At 49.0% G+C, this 18,307-nt stretch overlaps 1 protein-coding gene across 1 annotated transcript in view; it reads left to right on the top strand.

The window, feature by feature from the left end:
- The first annotated feature begins 299 nt into the window (after positions 1-299).
- LOC135254087 (F-BAR domain only protein 1-like) overlaps positions 300-18,307 on the top strand; it is a 53,581-nt gene continuing 35,573 nt past the window's right edge. The window contains exons 1-2 of the mRNA XM_064334039.1: positions 300-465; positions 12,604-12,651. Of these exons, the coding sequence (XP_064190109.1) occupies positions 12,625-12,651 (27 nt within the window). The 5' untranslated portion in view covers positions 300-465; positions 12,604-12,624. The remainder of the gene's footprint in view (positions 466-12,603; positions 12,652-18,307) is intronic.

Below are 18,307 nucleotides of genomic sequence, written 5' to 3' on the forward strand. Positions count from 1 at the left end.
CTTGAAATTTGAAGATATCAAATGGAAAATAATTGTTATGTATACAGATGAAGTGTGGACATAATTGTGCATAAATTACTACCTCTGACGATTATATTAAGTTATCGTTATTCCCGCCTTTTTCTAGATGTTCAACAGATTGATGACTACTTCATCAAATAACGGACGTTATTAACAGGTGGGCGTAATCTAAACGAGAAAATTTGACATTCAATTGGTCCAAAAATAAACAGTTTGTACACGCCCCTTAATGGTTGCCATGCCTACATAACTTTTATCCCCGGGCTGAGTGACGTGTACACTAGCCAATAAGGCGGTTGTTAGGCGGGGGCTTGCGGACACCCTGAAAACTCAGTTTAAATTGTAGAGCTAAAAAACGCTTTTCACATTGTAAGGTTGGACGGAGGGACAGGTGAATGGAAATGAAACATGAATTTTCACCGCCTTACATGAAAATATTTTCAGGTAAAAATGACCAAATAATTATGGTATTGCTTTCAAAACGCCTACTTGGTTCTTGCTAAGTTAAACTAGCTAACAAAGACTTAACTGGCTAACTTGTCATAGACACAAACTCGCTAGCAAGCTAATTAGCTGGGTAGCTAACTCTAACTCTAACCGTACGTGCATCGATGAAACAACATGACTGACAAGAGCTATCGTTATTTTAACGCTAGTAACGTAAATGACTGGGTATTTGCTCGATAGGCAGGAACCCCACAGATGGTTCTTGCGAATCCTAGTGTTTATTTTGGAATTTCAATACAAATTAAAATTTGGCATTTAGGCTAGCTTTCGTGGTTTGAAATATTTAAACAACGCTGCCGTTAGTTACATCGACTTCGTAAAATATAAAACTAGTTATTTGCCTTGCTTTGAGTACCAAGATTGTTGTCGATCAATTGAAACATTTGGTTAACGCTCATAACACCGAGTAACTTGTCGAGCTAGTTGAAGATTGAACTAATTTTAACCACCTGAAATGAAATGAAAGTCGTATTATCTGATAACAAAAATAATTGCGCACGTGTCGCATCCACATACCGATTTTTTTTGCTGGTTTAAGGACTGTGACCGTGTTGGCATTTCAGTAATGAAATTGTTCTGCTAGCTAGCTGGCTACCGTTAATTTATTATGTCTAGTATCCGATAGTCTTCATTACGTCGATAACGTTAGCTAGGTATTTGACTTGAGGAACCTCTGCTGGTCTGGCCGAATGCAGCCAGCTAGCTATCTTGCAGTGATGTGTTAATTACACTGTGCTATAATAGTAAGGTAGACCTTTGAACATTTATGCTGGCTACCAAGCTGGTACTACTGTGAGTACCACAGTGGGAGCCGACCTTTTCATAACGTTATTGTTACTGACCTCCATCCGGATGGTTTGCAAATGACAGTTAGCCCCTGTTCCGTTTTATGCTGTTGTGTATCCCACAACTTATTGTACAGAGTTGCATGGCTACCTCGATTTTAGAGGGCTGAGACGAATGGAATGATTGTGAAGCTCATCATTGTTTTTTGTGTTTAATGGCAAAACATTCAAGCTTGCTGGAATTGCATCCATATACATAAACTGTTTTATCTGCAATTGATGCTGATTTTTATATATGAGAGAATTTACGTACAGCCTCTAAATGTGGAAACGTTATAATCAGCACACTGTGACGTTATGTTTCACAATTTTGAATTTCAGTTCTGTACTTACTATCCCGTAGAGCATTTTTTTCACTGTATCGATACAGTTTTTCGCGCCTGTGTGCCTTGGTCAATAAAGACACGTGCCAAGATACGAGTGCACCTTTCGTAACCAAGATTTATGTCGCGTTTATATCAGTGGGCATTAATTGAATTAGCCTACTGCTGCAGTAGGAAACTCCCCGATGAGTGGCGGGTGCCTTCAAGTTGCCAGTGAGGTACACGGTGTGTCCTGGCTGTATTGTGTAAAATACTCTCTGGACTGCGGACAAATTAATCAGCTTAGTGCACATGGGGACAGATGGAGCTGAGGAGTTTTGTAAAACACAGTTTGAGTTGAATGTTTTAAAAGTTACATTTCAGAACAAAGAATGTGGTTGCTTTCAGGTTTACGCTACCTGCAGGATCCGTGCGCTGGAGTGCTTGAGTGGGGTAATTGATTGGCTGAACCAGGGGTGTCCAATCTTACCCGAAATGGACCAGTGTTGTTAGTTTAGTCCAGCATTACGACAAATGATTCCACTAGTTAACTAATAATGGTCCTCAATCAAGACCTTTAAGTAGAATCAGGTGTCTTAGTGTTGGGCTAAAACAAATGCCTGCACCCACACTGGCCCTTTTCGGATAAGATTGGACCCCCCTGGGCTGAAGTGTCCTTTTATATAACTCACCTCTACTGCCCCTGCTTAGCTTCTCAGTGGTGAAGGTTTAGATTAGGGCATCAGCCACCTGGGTTGGCTGTTTTCTTTACCTGAGGAGAGAGCGGCCAGTCATGAGTCATGTGTTGTTTGGAGTCTCCCATAATCCCCTGGGAGAGTCAGCTCTGTGACCACTAAGCAGACACAGGGCACTTTAAGTGCGAAATACGTAGATTCAGTGCTTTTGACCCTTTTAAGAGTAGGTTTTATGGAATGTTTTTTTTCCCCTCAAAATTCTCAAAAAGTCGGTGTTCTAGAACTCCATTGCCTTCAATTACCAGTGGTGATTGTTACATCAGCATTTGAATGTTCAATCTTAAAGTGTTAAACCATGGTGTAGGGGAGCATGTACCCTGGTTTAATTTTCAGTTTAGATATTTGAAAATTACTTCCAGTTCACCTGTTAATTGAATAATAGACTGAGTTTGACAGCACTTAACAAATGTGCTGATATAATAGTGATGTTATATTATTTTTTGAACGTTTACAGTCCACCCCTAGTCTTTAAATTAATAATAAAAATTTCTGTTCAGTTTAGTTCAATAGAGACGTTTAACTGCTTTAAAAGCATAGAGTAATTAAGTTTAAATTGAATCTTAATTGAGACAGCCTTTCCAGAGGGTTACGTAGTAACTGTTTTGCTTTTAATTGGCTCATGTCTCCGACAATACATTTCTTTCAACATAGTAGGCCATTTAAGAATTTAAATGCAGATCAGTATTCAGTTAACAGCTTGATGAAACCTATTTAATTAAAAACCAGTCAGAATAGAAATCAATCTGCATAATGTGCGCATAGTACCAGAATACTGTGAAACTGTGTATTGTAATGCGTGTTATAATATGCATATAACCGTTTGTGACTGACAAATCACAAAGGATTCATGTACACAGAGTCCTGTGCCATCTTCACTGCCTCAGTCTATAGCAGCTGCAGTTCTCCTGTCACAAAGATAAAGCTTGTTAAGTTTTCTTTAAAAACAGGAAATGTAAAAATGACTGCTGACGTCAGGTGAGCGGCTTTGTTTGTCCAACCAGTTTGCTGTGGCAGAGCTGCTTTGTGTTTTCAGGGCGCGCCATTGGTGAGTACTGTCAGTGTAGCCTGTCAGTGTAGCCTGTGAGCGTAGCCTGTGAGCGTAGCCTGTGAGCGTAGCTAGTGAGTGTGGCCTGTGAGTGTGGCCTGTGAGCATAGCTAGTGAGTGTGGCCTGTGAGCGTAGCTAGTGAGTGTGGCCTGTGAGGGTAGCCCGTGAGTGTAGCTAGTGAGTATGGCCTGTGAGCTAGCTAGTGAGTGTGGCCTGTGAGCGTAGCCTGTGAGCGTAGTTAGTGAGTGTGGCCTGTGAGCGTAGCCTGTGAGCGTAGCTAGTGAGTGTGGCCTGTGAGCGTGGCCCCAGGGGAGAGCCCGGGCTCTGGCCGCCGGTCGTTAAGGGAGCCACCAGGTGCCCGGGGGCCCCACTGAGCACCAGAGAGGAGGCTGGGGCCCTGGCTGGGGCTGGGGCCAAACAGGAGCTCCTTCAGTCAGAACACTGCCCTTACCCAGCCTTGGATACAGAACAGCCCCAGAACAGCAGTATGAAAGCCTGTGCAGTCAGGGCAGCATCCAGGGCCTGCCCCCCCTCAAAAAGCCTGCCGGGCACAGCCAAAGCCAAAAACAAGTCAGTCTTAATCAGTGCTTTTGTCTTATACATAGACTTTAAATCTATATTTATGACTTTTTTTTTTTTTTTTTTAGCTAATTAAGACAAAAATATTGCCAATGAGGTGAGACAGCTTGACTCGTTTTGTGATTTGCCAATAGGGGTAAGCCAATTTCACTTGACAAGCGAAAGTAACTTAAAACAAGCGAATATTTTCTACTTGAGATATGATTTTTTTTTTTTTAAACCTCATTACAAGACAAAAGCGCTTTTTATTGCAGCGTGTGATAAGAGAGAAGGGAGCGAGCTGCCTGCCTGTTTTGCATTTTAAATTTGTATGGCCGTTCATTGCTCTGCTGCCACGTTTGAATGCGTCCCCCCCCCGGGTCCCCGGGGAACCTGCAGAGCTGGTTCCGCCTGCGCAGGAAACGCGCAGGGAGAGCGGGAACATGGCGGCCGCGTTTCCCCGCTACGCGCCCGTCAGAAAGCTCTGCTCGCTGGAGCTCAGGGCGGCCCTCTGCCTTCCTGTCCGTCTCCTGTCTGCGGCGTCTCGCTGGCTCTGCGGTGTGATACGGGCACGTGGCGCCCCCGTCCTGCCCTCTGTACCGCGCTGGTCATGAATTAATGAGTGGCAGGCCTGTCTGAGGTTAGCGATGCCCGCTGTCCGCTGTACGCTGTTACCCGGGGATCTGGCGTGTGCCAGCGCCGGATGCTTCTCCACATCCGGTCATTTTCAGGCCACAAGACTCTTCCATTCCCCTTGGCCCTCATTGGGCCAGTCAAGGGAAAGGTCACTTGAGGTCAAAGGTCAGGGTGGGGTTATTGAGAGCTTCCAGTGGGAGAATAGCATTAACACTGAGGAGGTGTGGTATGCATGGGATTTAAAAAGATATTGATGTTTCAATGGGGTGGTGAGCAGTCTTGAGTCTTTAGACGTCCTTGAGCTTTAGGCGGGACTGTAAAAGAAGGTAAGGAAGTTCCTGAAGTCTGGGCACGCTCAGTGTGTTTCTTTCACATGGGTCCAGTCAACACAGCCTTAACTAATGGCTGTTGTGCACTCGGAATTAGGGTTTGTAGTCCCCTGCTTGTGTTGGATATTTCATTTTGTGCCCGTTCCCAGAGAGGATTAAGCAGAGGCCTGAATGAAGTGCATGGGTGAGCGGATGGGTCCTGACAGGAAGAGAGCAGAGGGGAATTTCAGCAGATGATTCTGATGCAGGATGCTGTTCCCGCTGCTCCTGCTGCATGAAATCTCCCTCCTGTGCTGGACGCAGCCTTGCCTGTGGCTTCTCCCGCTCGGCACATCCGGCGAGGAGACGGCGACCCAGTTAAACGCACAGCTGGGCGGGCTGGACGTCGAGCCCACGCCGAGTTTCCTCAGGTGATTTCAAAGAATGAATATTCAACAGCGTCGTCCTGATTTCCTTTTTAAAGTCGCGGGTGTCGTACGAGTCCGCTACGCGTGAATGGCGGCCGTGTTCATCGTTCCGTTGTGGCGTGCTGCGCTGCCACTCTGAAAGGACGGAGTTCCCCTCCTTGTGTTCTTCTGAATCAGCAGCTGCTGTAGCGTTCTCCTCAAGCCAGCTGACATTGATTCGACTTGCGTTCTGTTCAGGAGTTTGTGGTGCATGGAAAGAGGCTGAATTTTACAAAGCGCAGAAGCGGTGGACGTGTGCCATTATCTGACGCCTGAGACATTAAACATTTAACAGGCCAACGGTGTTGAAAGGGAATCGCAGTAGCCTGCTGAGTCCTCTCAGGACTCCTCTGAAGGCCACAGTTACAGACACAACCACACACAGCATTAACGCTTTAAGGTGTGACATCACAAACGTGTGATTAGAATGCTCTTAACTGAACATTCTAACGCTGATGTCACAATCAGTACTGGTGATTGAAAGCAGTCGAGTTCTAGAACACTCAAAAAAACATTCCAAAAATACCTACTCTTCTAAGGGTTAAACTGGGATAGCAGTAGGAGTGCTGTTATTCAGTTACTCCCTAGCCCGAGAGAGGTTTGATCTCACAGACTGGTTTTGGCTGGTTTGTTATGGTCGACTGGCCCGGTTTCTCTTGAGCACACACCTTTGGGCTGTCTTGTGGGAGTCGCTGGGTTTTTTCTGCAGAAGGGGTCATTCAGAGCCCTGTGAGCTGCTAGTGTACGCTGTCCTTCAGATGTGACATCAAGCTTTCAGGTTCAGACTCAGGGTAGTCACTCAAGTTCCCATGGCACTTTTCAAATCAGTTCAGGTGCTAACCCTGGTGTTCTGGTCAGATTCCCTCAAAAACTGGCTTTTGACATCTGGCAACCCAGTCATCTCTCCGCACCTGATTGGTCACACAATTCCTTGCATTCTCAACCGTCATTGATTCCCCCGGTAGTCACAGCATGTGAGAATTGAATTGTCAGTTTCCTTTCCTAATTAAATAAAGGTAAACGTTAGTGAAACGTAAGGCAAGCTCTCCTCTTTGGAGTGTTGGATGGCCCTGGACTGTCTTCTTCTCTCCCTGTGTGTGGAGTGTGGCCAGTCCTGGGTCGGGGTGATTTGGCTTTTCTCCAAATACCGGCAGATTCCTGAAATAGTGCGTTGAAGGGTATTTGGGCGCATGTGGTGTGTGAAGGAGGGGGGGAGGGAGGAGCTCGTGGAGGGAGGGGGTGAGATAGAACGGGCCTGCCCCCAGGAAATGAGCCCTTATCTGACCCCTCCCCCCAGTCAGGTGTAATATAAGAACCGTTACACTGAGTCTGTAGTGTGTGACGACTTCACGCTGTCAGTTTCCAGGGTGTGCTGTGTACTCAAAGCCACACTGCAAGTGAGTGGCAGCCATTTTAATTGATTCATAAAGCTTCGTCCATTATTCTGAAAAGTGCATTTGACTGATTCTAGGCTTAGCCTGTCCTTTTTCTAACGTTCTTTTTTCTTATTTCATTCCGTCCTTTTTCCCTCAGCTGTCTCACCTTTTCTTCTGCTCTTCTGTTTTTCTTTTCTTTTTTTTCCCCAAGTTCTCTCCGTCCTTCACCTCCGCTGCTGTCATGCTGTCAGCTGGTGTGACGGAGAGAACCTTTCGAGTTGAGCTGATTTTTAACAGCTGATGCTTGGCAAGGTCTTCTGTTCTTACCATTCGTCCTGTTTCTGTTACTACATAGAGCTGGTCCTGCTGTAGGGTAGGGTAGGGTAGTGGTGAGTGTGTTCAGGTGTGTGTTCAGTTGTGTGTTTCAGGTGTGTGTTCAGGTGTGCATAATTCTGCATATATGTGTCTACAGTGCCCTTGTGCAGCCACGTCACTTTTGAAGAGGGGAGAGAGAGAAGGAAAGGGGGTGATGGAGTGAGGGAAAGTGAGGGAGAGTAGAGCAAGAGGGAAGAAAGAGAGAGCCAGACAGAGAGGGGAGAGTGAGAGAGAGAGGCAGGAGGAGGAGGAGGAGGAGGGGGCTGTTCTTCAGACCCTTCTGTGCAGGATGTTCTGTTATTACTGCCTGTGCAGCCTTGCTTCATCACGGTGACCATCTGTTTCCACCATCATCATCACTGAGACTCAGCTTTAGCTCCTGATGGCATCTGGCTTCTGCACACCAACCCTTGGAGTGTTTCCTAATCACCCCCCCTCCACCCCCCAAAATGCCTGTGACCTGGTACGGGAATCATGTTGAAGATATAGATGTGTGGGTAGGCTGGGTAGACAGTTTTTGTGAATTGTACTTTACAATCTATTCAAGATTCAAGAAAAAAACTTGGTGGCCGTGTAGATGTGACAGTTGTGTAGATGTGACAGTCTGGATTTGAGCGTAGTGTGGATGTGACGGGTGTAGATGACACAGTTGTGTGGATGTGACACGTGTAAATGTGACTGTCATGTAGATGAGACACGTGTAGATGTGACAGGTGTAGATTTGATCATCGTGTAAATTTGATAGGTGTAGATGTGACACGTGTAGATGTGATAGGTGTAGATTTGATAGGTGTAGATGTGACAGGTGTAGATTTGATCATCGTGTATATGTGACACGTGTAGATGTGTAGATGAGCGGCTCCTTCATCCTTGTGTTCTGCCTTTGAGAACGGTGCTGAGAGCAGCTGGAAATGTTCCTTTCTGGCTGAAGGACCCGAGGGTCAGGAGAGCACTGAAGCGCTCATTGTGTTTGTGATCTCCCGCTCCTCCTCCTCCTCCTCCTCCTCCTCCGGCTCTGTCGCGGCTCGAGCCTCATGTCCGGAGCGGGGAGAGGCCTCCGACCTCCGGATGACCCCGCGTCCTGGCCCATCGCTCCGCTCCGTAACCGTGGCGACCCGCTGAATCCGGTCCGTTTAGCTGCGTTACTCACCGCCGCGCGGCTCTGCTTCTCACGGCCGCGGCGGGGGCTGCTGCCGCGCGTCGCCGTGGTAAACAACAGCGCCGGCGGCTACACTGAGCCGTGTGGCGTAACTCACTGCCGGGCTGGGAAAAGGGCCGATTTGGGGAAAAACTACATGCAGGGGGACAAAGGAATGTGATAGTGTCACCTTCACCCCTCTCGTTTTAGAAACCCCCCCCCCCCCCCCACACACACACCCCATTACCAGCCAGCTCAGTGCCACAGCCAAGGACGGGGGAAACGCTCAGTCTAAATCTGCAGCACCCTGGGGGGTGGGGGGGGGGGTGGGCGGGCGCGTGAGCGTTTCCGCCGGCCCGAGCCAGGGCGCGCCGCCACGCGTGTCAGGAGGGGGGGGGGGGGGGGGGGGAGTCGCGCGGAGAACATCCCTGATTCAGCACAACGTGGCGGGAAGAGCAGCTGGCCGTCCCCTCACCGAAGGGAAAACAGGGATCTGCTGCCAGGGCCTGGACTCCTCTGGACCGAACACACAGCAGAGATAATTAAACAGGGGGACACAGTCACTTCAGCTTACTGAGAGGAAACAGGAGCTCCGCCAATCATACAGCACGATGGTAACAACCAGTAGAACATCCCCAATGGTGATTGGTGGATTCTACTTCCTGGATGCATGCCAATTGGACACCCTGAAGTATATCTACCAGTCGCGGTCGGTGTTGTTCTGTTGGGTGTTCCCAATGTGCTTTGTGATTGGTGGAGCACCTCTTGTGTCATACAAGATGATGCCATAATGCGAAAGTGCCTTTGCCATATTTGTGTATTTGAGCGCCTGTGCCAAGGTCTCCCCATTTTTAAGTTTTTTCCTTCGAGCAGAGCACACCTGCCCCCCCCCACCCCCCCCCGCCCCCAATCATCGCTCAGACTCAGCCAACCTGGCCATCTGCTTTGTCTGTCTGAGCCCCTTGTCCTGCCAACTGGAATAAAACTCATCGCTGGGTTTAGGACACGGCTGGAAACAATCTTGCGATAATGAGTGGGGCTAATGGCTTGTCTGTGGCACTACCTGAACATGCACGACCTGGCCAAAAGTGTGTGGACACCTGGCATCCAACATCTCATTCAAAAGTATGGGCATTAATGTGGAGCTGGTCCATCCTCTGCTGCTGTAACAACCTCCACTCTGCTGGGAAGGCTTTATCCTGGATGTTGGAGCGTTGCTGCAGGGATTTGCTTCCATTCAGCCAGGAGAGCATTAGTGAGGTCGGACACTGATTGGGCAATTAGTCCTGGCTCGCTGTTGGCTTTCTAATTGATGCCAAATGTGTTGGATGGGTTTGAGGTCAGGGCTGTGTGCAGGCCAGTCAAGGTCTTCCACACCGTGCTCGACTAAACCATTTCTATATGGACCCCGCTGTGTCGTGCTGAAACAGGAAAGGGTCTTCCCAAGCCTTTGGGGAAGCACAGAATTGTCTAGAATGTGATTGTATGCTGTAGCATTAAGATTTGCCTTCACTGGAACTGAGAGGCCTTGCCCAAACTATGAAAAACAGCCCCAGTCTAAGGGGTGTCCAGATACTTTTGGCCACATAGTGTATGTTCTCAGTTTATAGTTTTACCTATGGCTACATTGTGTTCTTGTTTTACTGATGGTGTGTATTGATGCCTTCTGTTGTTCTGTTGATGCAGTGCCTTTTTTTAAATCTGTTTTAACCTACCCAGGGACTGCAAATGAAATTTGGAGAAAATTGCTAAGATTTATATGGATGCGAGAACGAAACCGTAGATCCGATGTGCACTGTTCCTGTTCAGTAAGCCGCACTGATAAATTGAGCGGTGTAAAAGCTTGCTTGCGTTGCGTGAGGAAGAACAGAATGAAGCCTCTGTGGGTTTTAGTGAGGTCTGACTGGGTAGAGAATTCGGAAGGCCAGAACTTTCGTTTTTTTGGCAGCTGCGACGTTTCCATCTTCAGCCACGAGAGCTCAGAGCTGTCAGCGGACGTGATTCACTGCCAATAATGGGATTGTGCGAAAATGAAATGAGGGAAGAAAGAGAGAGAAAAGAGAAGGAGGGTGCGGGTTCTTGGCCAATCGCGGCCCTGTTCCAGGGTTCTGAGTGAGATTTCTGGAAGCTTCCGCCGTCTCTCCGCGGGTGTTCACCGCGAGCCGGGTCAGACCTTCATTTTGAACGGAGCAGTGAAGAGACGCAGTCAGTCACTCTCTCACACGCAGTACCATTTCTGTAATGTAACTGCATGACCTTTAAAGCATTTTGCAGGAGCTGTCGTCAGCAAGGACGGAAACGTTCACATGGTGCCCATTCATACAGCATGTGCTGAAGCAACTCAAGCTAACTATCTTGAATTGCTTAATTATCTGCAATTTCTCAGTAAACCCAGTTGCCTAACTGTTGCACTACCACACAGTTACGTGACCTTCAGACACACGCAGTCGGACTCGTTCACTCACTCACACACACACATACACATACGCACACGCACACACACACATACGCACACACACACACACACAAACGCGCACACACGCACGCACACACCGCTGCAGCCGTTCAGCCGGGTTTCCCCCTGCTCTCTCACACTTCCCCTATTTTGCACACTGAACCCACAGCTGCTCATCTGAAGAAGCCCTCTCCACTCAGGCCCTCGGTCCCTTTACGGGTGTCACTATCGCTGCGTTGTTGCCATGGTGACGGCGGCCGCTTCCCCCCCGGAGTCCCCCACACAGGTTCGTTTCCCCTTGGTTTCGCTGTGACCTCGTGATTCTCCACTCATAGGGTCTGTGTAAGGCAGGGTACGCAACCTGCTCACATGAATCAAGCGATGAGGAGAAATAAAAACACAGTGTCAGCCCCAGGACAAGAGGCAGCGGTTCCGTCTCGTTTCGGTGGGTTATCAGGGACGGGTCCGGCGCCGTTCCTCCGGCCGAGTTTCGGGCCCGGCCGCGTGCTCCCGGCCCTCGTCCTGATTCCGGTCCGGGCGCGGGTTCCGGTCCCGTCGTGCCGGGCGCAGGGCCGTCTGTCGCCACGGCGACGCTGCTGTGGCCTGGTCACGCGGTGGCGCGGAGCCCTGCGCGGCTGTCATTGGGTGACTGAGGCTCTAACGACTGGGAGTGGGGATGTGATTGGTCCTCTTCCATCAGGAAATGCGGACATTCAGGCCATAGCTGTCTCCGGGGGCCATCGGTATTTGGCCTTATTACTGAACCTGCTCCCCACTTTTAGCTGATCGACAGCGTCAGCTCTGGTGTGGTTGTGACAGACCCAAGTCCCCCCCGCCTCTGCTGAGCACATTTAGGCTCTGAAGCTCTGTGAAGCCCTGTAGGTTTCAGTAAGGGGCGGGGCTTGTGTTCTGATTGATTTCTAAAGTGCCTTTGATTGACGCTTGGCTTAGCCCTCCATTTCTGGCAGGCTTTTTATTTTTAATTTCACTCGTCTCTGGCCTTTCTCTGCCTCATCGTTTCCCCCTCTCTTTCTCTCTCTGTTCCTCCTCTCTCAGGGTGGAAAGTGAAGTGGGAGGTGTTTGTCTGCTTCTCTTGTTCTCTCTCTTAGTTTTCCGCGTTCTTTCCTTTCTTCGTGACGAGCTGGCTGTTGAGTGAATCCGTGTTCAGGGCCCTTCCTCCGCAGACACTGCGCGTCGCTCAGGATGGGGCGGTTTAATCTGCCCTGCGGAGCTACATCTGGGGCCTGATGTTGGCCCTTCTCCCTTCAGACCATTAGTCTTCCTCTCTCTTAACCCTTCTGGAATGTTTTTTTTCTTTCCTCAAAATTCTAAGTCAGTGTTCTAGAACTCTGTTGATCTGTTGACATCAATGTTCATTAACATTCAGTTAAGGACATTCAAATCACATATTTGTGATGTCACCCCTTAAAGGGTTCATTTACCTTAAAGTGTGACTTTTTTTGTTTTATCCATTTACAGGCTGTGGAGAAAAGCACTGCCTCGGGTGTAATAGTTTCATCCTGTTGACGTGGCCTGTCGTGCTCAGAAAGCGCTTTTTCGGGGAGATAACCGGTGTGCGCGTGTGTGAGAGAGAAAGCGGAAGTGGAAATGCCAGCTGAATGTCACCCCGTGCAGGTTCAGGGTCTGACCCGACTTCCTCAGAGCGCGTGCGCTGCGGGGGTGGAACCCGGGACCTTCCGCGCGTCTGTCTGTGCCTGCGTTGAGCACCGGAGGTGGGCTGGGAGACCCTGGCTCAGGACGGCTCGCTCGTCCCCTGTTGTAACGCACCTTTCTTTTTTTGGGCCTCTTTTCAGATCTCCCGTAGAGCAGCGAAGATGGCGCTCTTCAAAAATAACTTCTGGGTAAGTGCCACCGATTGATTTTAGAAAAAACATTTCTTTTGCTTTTGAATCGCTCAACAGGGATGGTCGCGGCACAGATTGGATTTGTAATTAAAGCGCAGTGATTTCTGCTCTAAAGCTAATTTTAAAAAAAGATCCTTTTGCCTGGTCAGATCCATGCCCAAACTCTGGGGATGTGGGAGGATAAAGGGCTGCTGGGCATTATGGGTATTCTTAGAGAGGGGCTGGACATGGAGCCCTTCTGAAGCATGAAGTCGTTTGGACTGCGTCCGCCTATGAACCCAGGAATGACAAACAAACACTTGGAGGACAAGCGCCATTTATCTGTGTGCACGCTTGGATGCCTGTGTGTGTGTGTGTGTGTGTGTGCGTGCGTGTGTGCGTGCGTGTGTGTTGTACGTGTGTGTTGTGCGTGCCTGAGTGTGTGTGTGTGTGTGTGTGTGTGTGTGTGCGTGCGTGTGTGCGTGCGTGTGTGTTGTACGTGTGTGTTGTGCGTGCCTGAGTGTGTGTGTGTGTGTGCGTGTGCATTTGAGGCAGTGGCAGGATCAGGTCAATTCTGTCGGCTCCTCCCAGGAGGCGGTTCTGACCCAGAGTCTCCTCCCACCTGAGCTGTTTCAGGTGCGTCCTGCTTTACCCTCAGGAGCTCACGGCTGGGACAGGCAGGGCGGGGGAGGGGCGCAAACTGTGCCCCTCAGTGTCACAGACAGGACTGTCTATCACAGTCTCACTGACACAGTGCATGATGGGGCTTGAGCAAATTTCATTCTCAGAGTCCTTTGGAACTTATCATTGCTCCCATGCACGCAGTATTGTGTAATTACACAATGTTAATACACTGTATTAATCAGCCAAATCAGACCAGGAGCTGTGCCCGTTTTATTCATTCAATAATGTGTTCCTTCCTTCTGTCCATTCTGGAACATGTGTTCTTGTTGGTTTTGTGTGTCTTCTGTGATGTAACTCTATGTCTGTATGCATGCTTTTAGAAGATTTAAGCTTCTTCACAAACTCAATTTGGCGAGTTAGTTTTTGTGGTGGAACATGCTGATGTCACTAATCCCAGGAAACAATCGAACATTAGAGAAACCTCAACTTTATTATATTAACTTTTATGTTATTCATTTTTTGATTCATTGAAGAAGCCAGTAGAGGCTCTGGACGTAGAGTAGGGGTGTCAAACTTCAGTCCTGGGGGGGCAGCAATCTGCTGGTTTTTGGTGTGTTTGAGCTCTGATTAAATGAAGCCACCGATTGGCTAAAGATTACGCACACCTTGTTCCCTAGGCCTAAATTGACCGGAAATACCTTCAAACACCACGACCCTTCAGGATATGAGGGCAATGCCTGTGATGTAGACAGATGGCAGCATTCAGTTTGACATAATCACACAGCACTGCTTTCCTCTCTGTCTCTCTGTCACTGAATGTAACGTGGGGGCAGAGGGGATTGTGGGTATTTAAGTGATGCTCCTGTCCCCGGTTGGGATCCCTGGCCTTGTGACACTGTCAGGGGGCGGATCAGACTGTCCGTCTGCTGACCACAGGCAGGTCATGTGACTCTCGCCGCTTTGTGTGTCCCAGGCTGCTGATTGTCTGGGGGCTGGAAGGGGGAGGGGTCACGTTAGGTCATTCGGTGAAAATATAAGATTCCTCCATTGTGTCGGACAGAGCCAGGTCAACTGCTCCTCTATAGACACTGCGGTTGGTTAAAGAAGATCTGTGGTCCTAATTTAGGTCAGCCATTGAAACCGCGTCGCGTGAGCGGTCGTTGCGACAGCTTTTCATCTCCGGATTTAGAGCTGAAATAATTTAGCGTTTGCGCGGCTGTGTGGTCTGGCCCGGCCTGCCACAGGAGAGCGGATGGCTCTGTTCCCAGCCCTGCCATACCAGAGACTATAACCCTTTCTGCTGTGACATCACAAACGTGTGGTTAGAATGCTCTTAACTGAACATTCTAATGCTGATGTCACAATCAGTACCGGTAACCCGAAGCAACAGAGTTCTAGAACACTGACTTAGAATTCTGAAAAAAACGTTCCATCAAAACCTACTGCTACAATGAACTCTGTGTTAACTAGTGACCCAGCCAATCAGGTGAGATCTTATCACATCTAGTCAAATGATGGCAGATAATGATAACCTATGGCTGTGTGATTTTCGGAGATCGCTGTAAAAGGTGCTGGGACGTTTGTAATTTTGCACTACTGAAGAAGCTTGGGCCCCCTCAGATTTTCCTCTTTTCTTACAGCTAGAGTGGGCCAAAATTGATTATAACCTGTCTGTAAACCTACATTTTAATTTAAATTTAGAGATTGTACAAATTCAGAGCTTTTTTTAAAATGTGAAATAATAATATCCCATTTCTCAGACACATAGTACACAGATGATTAAGTACTGGACAGTGATCCTGACCTCTCCTGTGGGCAGTTAGGTTTCAGTACGGGCTGTAGTGAGCATCCTGGACCTGGGTACAGTTGCTGAAACTCCCAGCTGCGCTCCTGTCCGTCTGCATGTCACTCATTATAACTTCTTTCTCCTGAGCCAAGTGCTGCTGCCGCACTCCAGACAGCCGAGCACTGAGCTCTTCCAGGGACCCGGGAGCTTTTCAAAGGGCGCGTAATGAGAAATGACAGGCGGGGAGTTTGGGAGTTTTGGGAGTTCCTGTTATTGATGTCGTTTTTTTTGACGCTCCCTACAGTGGGGATTACTGTAGATCTGGTCTCCTGACTGTCGAATGCCCGGAAGATGGAAGTGGCTTCCCTGCAGTCTGGTTGTAGTGAGGTTTTCGTTCTGCTTTGTGCAGTCGGTCACTGGCTTCTTCAGTTGCTACCTTCGTTGTGGTTTATCAGAAGACAATGACTGGTTGTTTTTTTTAGAAAAGTACTTCCCCCACAAGAGGGTACCTTAAGGTTATGAGTCTGCCAAGTGAAACTGGAGTAGACGCAGCTCCTTTGTGTCCAAAGAACAAGACCTGCTGAAACACTGATGAACCAAACCTTCACCTGCAGAGGATTTCACACTTCATGTGAGCACAGTGTGTTTATTCAGTCACACACTTTAACTGTGTACACAGCCAGAACAACACGTTCCAATGGGTTTACTTTTAGGGGTGTAATTATAATAGTGAATACTGAACGAAGTGTGATAGTTTGGTTCAGGCCTACGCAGTGACCCTGTGGAGTGTCGATGGTCTGAATGGGCTGCTGGTATACGGGCTCTCACTGACTGACAGAAGGGCTGATAGTCACTCTCTCTTACTGCAGCTGCTGGGTCTCGGCGATTAGAGGGGACAGGTCTGTGTGTGAGAGTGTGTGTGTGTGTGTGTGTGTGTGAGTGTGTGTGTGTGTGTGTGTGTGTGTGTATGTGTGTGTGTGTGTGCGTGCCAGGTATCACGCGATTCCACCCCTCCCTTCTCCATATCTCACAGCACAGGAATGCCCCGGGACACCAGAAGCCCCCACCCCCCCCCAGGGCTGTGGAACGTGGCCGTACTCATCCCCACTGCCCAAACACAACCCCCCCCCCCATCAACCCCGTCAGTCAGGAGCAGTGTGATTTGGCCAGACGACCTCTAAACTGGTCCAGGCGGGTATTTTTAGGGTAATTGCCTCCGCTGGAGGATGTCTCTAATGGACCTCCAGTGAAGGGGACAGGGGTCTCTCAGCAGCTACTCTCAGAAACTTCATCTCACAGTCCTGCTGCTCGTTGGCGTCTTCAGGACGAGCTGGAGAAAGACCATCGGATTTGTGCGTCCATGCAGCGCAGAGCCCGTGGCGATCGAGAAGCTCTGAGCTTCTTTGAGCACTGCTAAGAGGCTCGGAACACCATCACTTCCACTAATACAGTCAGAACGTAATAAAGCCAATGATGTTAGCACGGGGCTATACACTGGCATTTAGGAGCACACTAATGTGTCCCAATTAGTAGATGTGCTGCTCCTAAATGATTTTTCTAGTTAGCAAATGCTCCTAAAATGGGAGCACTGTTCAGCCATGCAGTACTAATGAAGGTAAATGGCAGTTTGGCTACATAGCTAATGTAAATGTGCAGGAGCCGTGGGTCAGCGCAGAAATGGCCGCTGGATGCACTCAATGCCCTGTGCTCTTACACAGTGTTGTTATCACAGATAACAGGCCCAGCAGATATTCAGCGCGTTCATTCCTTTTTCTCGTCTGCAGCAGGTCCCTGGTCGGTAACTGGGGTGACTCTCCCATTTTACAGCATCGCCACAGTGTTGCACTTGGCCACGCCCCTTGCGGAATGTTCAGGAGATGATGTCAGATCAGAATGTTTCGGCATCAGCGGTTGGGAGACAGAACTCGTTCCTCGCTGGTATGAACATGGGGATGAGTATGTGGTCAGTGTTATAGAGGCTTCTCCTCTGAACACAGGACTGGACTCCATAAAACTTGGGGCACCGAGGGCAAGCTACTGGGCCAATTTTGTTTGTTTCACAATTTCACTTTCAGGCTCCAGTTTTGTGCACTGAAGGCTTCTTTTCAGACTGAAAGCAGCGTTTTTTTTGGGAGGGCTTAACAACGGTTTAATAAAGATCCCCTCATCAGGGAATGGGGTGGGGCGTTAGTGATGTTCCACCCAAACATACGGGCTTGTGTTGAGACTTTCTCAGGTCAGTGCCACACTACCTGCCTTCTGAGCCGCCCAATCAGCACACGGCACCGCCGTGCTCCAATTGTGAGGTCACAGGCGTCATGAGAACGCCTGGCCGTTCCGTCCCCTCCCCCCATCGCTGCCTCTGCGGCTTGTTGTCATTATAATGAGGCCTCCTTCAATAAGGGAAATGGCCATTTTGATAGATTGGATGCGGGATGAAGGGGGCAAGCCGTTCTCAAGACAAAGCGATGGCAAAAAAACCAGCCTGGCGTCGATAAAGAGCGATCGATAGCGGTGCGATTCCTCAGTGGCTAACTCTGGGAAGTGACGCTGGGGTGCATGCTGGAGCATTCTGACGGGAGGTATGGATCCGTCCGTACAAGTCGCCGCGGGAACCGTGTCGGTTTGGGTATGTGGGGGGGGTGGGGTGGAGGAGCGTTTCAGCTCTGCCCACAACCCCTCGGCTGTCTCCCAGATTAATGAAGGGAAGTCGTTTCGTGAGCTGCGCCCCACTTTGGCGGTTACCGCGGGAACCGTGTCGCTCTGGCAACCGGTTGCCTCGAAAAAAATGGCAACCTGTGCCATTTTTGGAGGGCGTGCCCCTACCCCCCCCCCCCAACTCCAGCCCTGTATCCCCTTAGTTTGGGGTTAGTGTTTGTTCTGCTCTTCTACAGAAGGGTCAGGTGTGTGTGTGTGTGTGTGTGTGAGTGAGAGAGAGAGAGATAGAGAGAGAGAGTGATTCGGGTCTGCATTGCATTGCTTTTCTCTCTTCTGACCTACAGTGGGTGTTCTGTTTAAAACGTGGCCTTGTTTTCTGGTAGCCTAAATCGAGTACACGGCCTCCATTAGGGGAAATAAACAGGTTTGGCATTTACGCCCAGGAAATCAGAGTCCTGTGCCCTGAATAACAGGAGGGTTTGTGGTATCAGTTTGCATCTTTGTATAGAATAAACAGCACAGGAGCTGCTGCTGTGCTAATTCACTTTCTCTTCAGCCAGGAAGGTTTCTTAGTATAATCGTGTCCATAACTTGTCCTCTACTCAC

This window comes from Anguilla rostrata, chromosome 4 (genome assembly GCF_018555375.3).
Source record: "Anguilla rostrata isolate EN2019 chromosome 4, ASM1855537v3, whole genome shotgun sequence".
Taxonomy (NCBI): domain Eukaryota; kingdom Metazoa; phylum Chordata; class Actinopteri; order Anguilliformes; family Anguillidae; genus Anguilla; species Anguilla rostrata.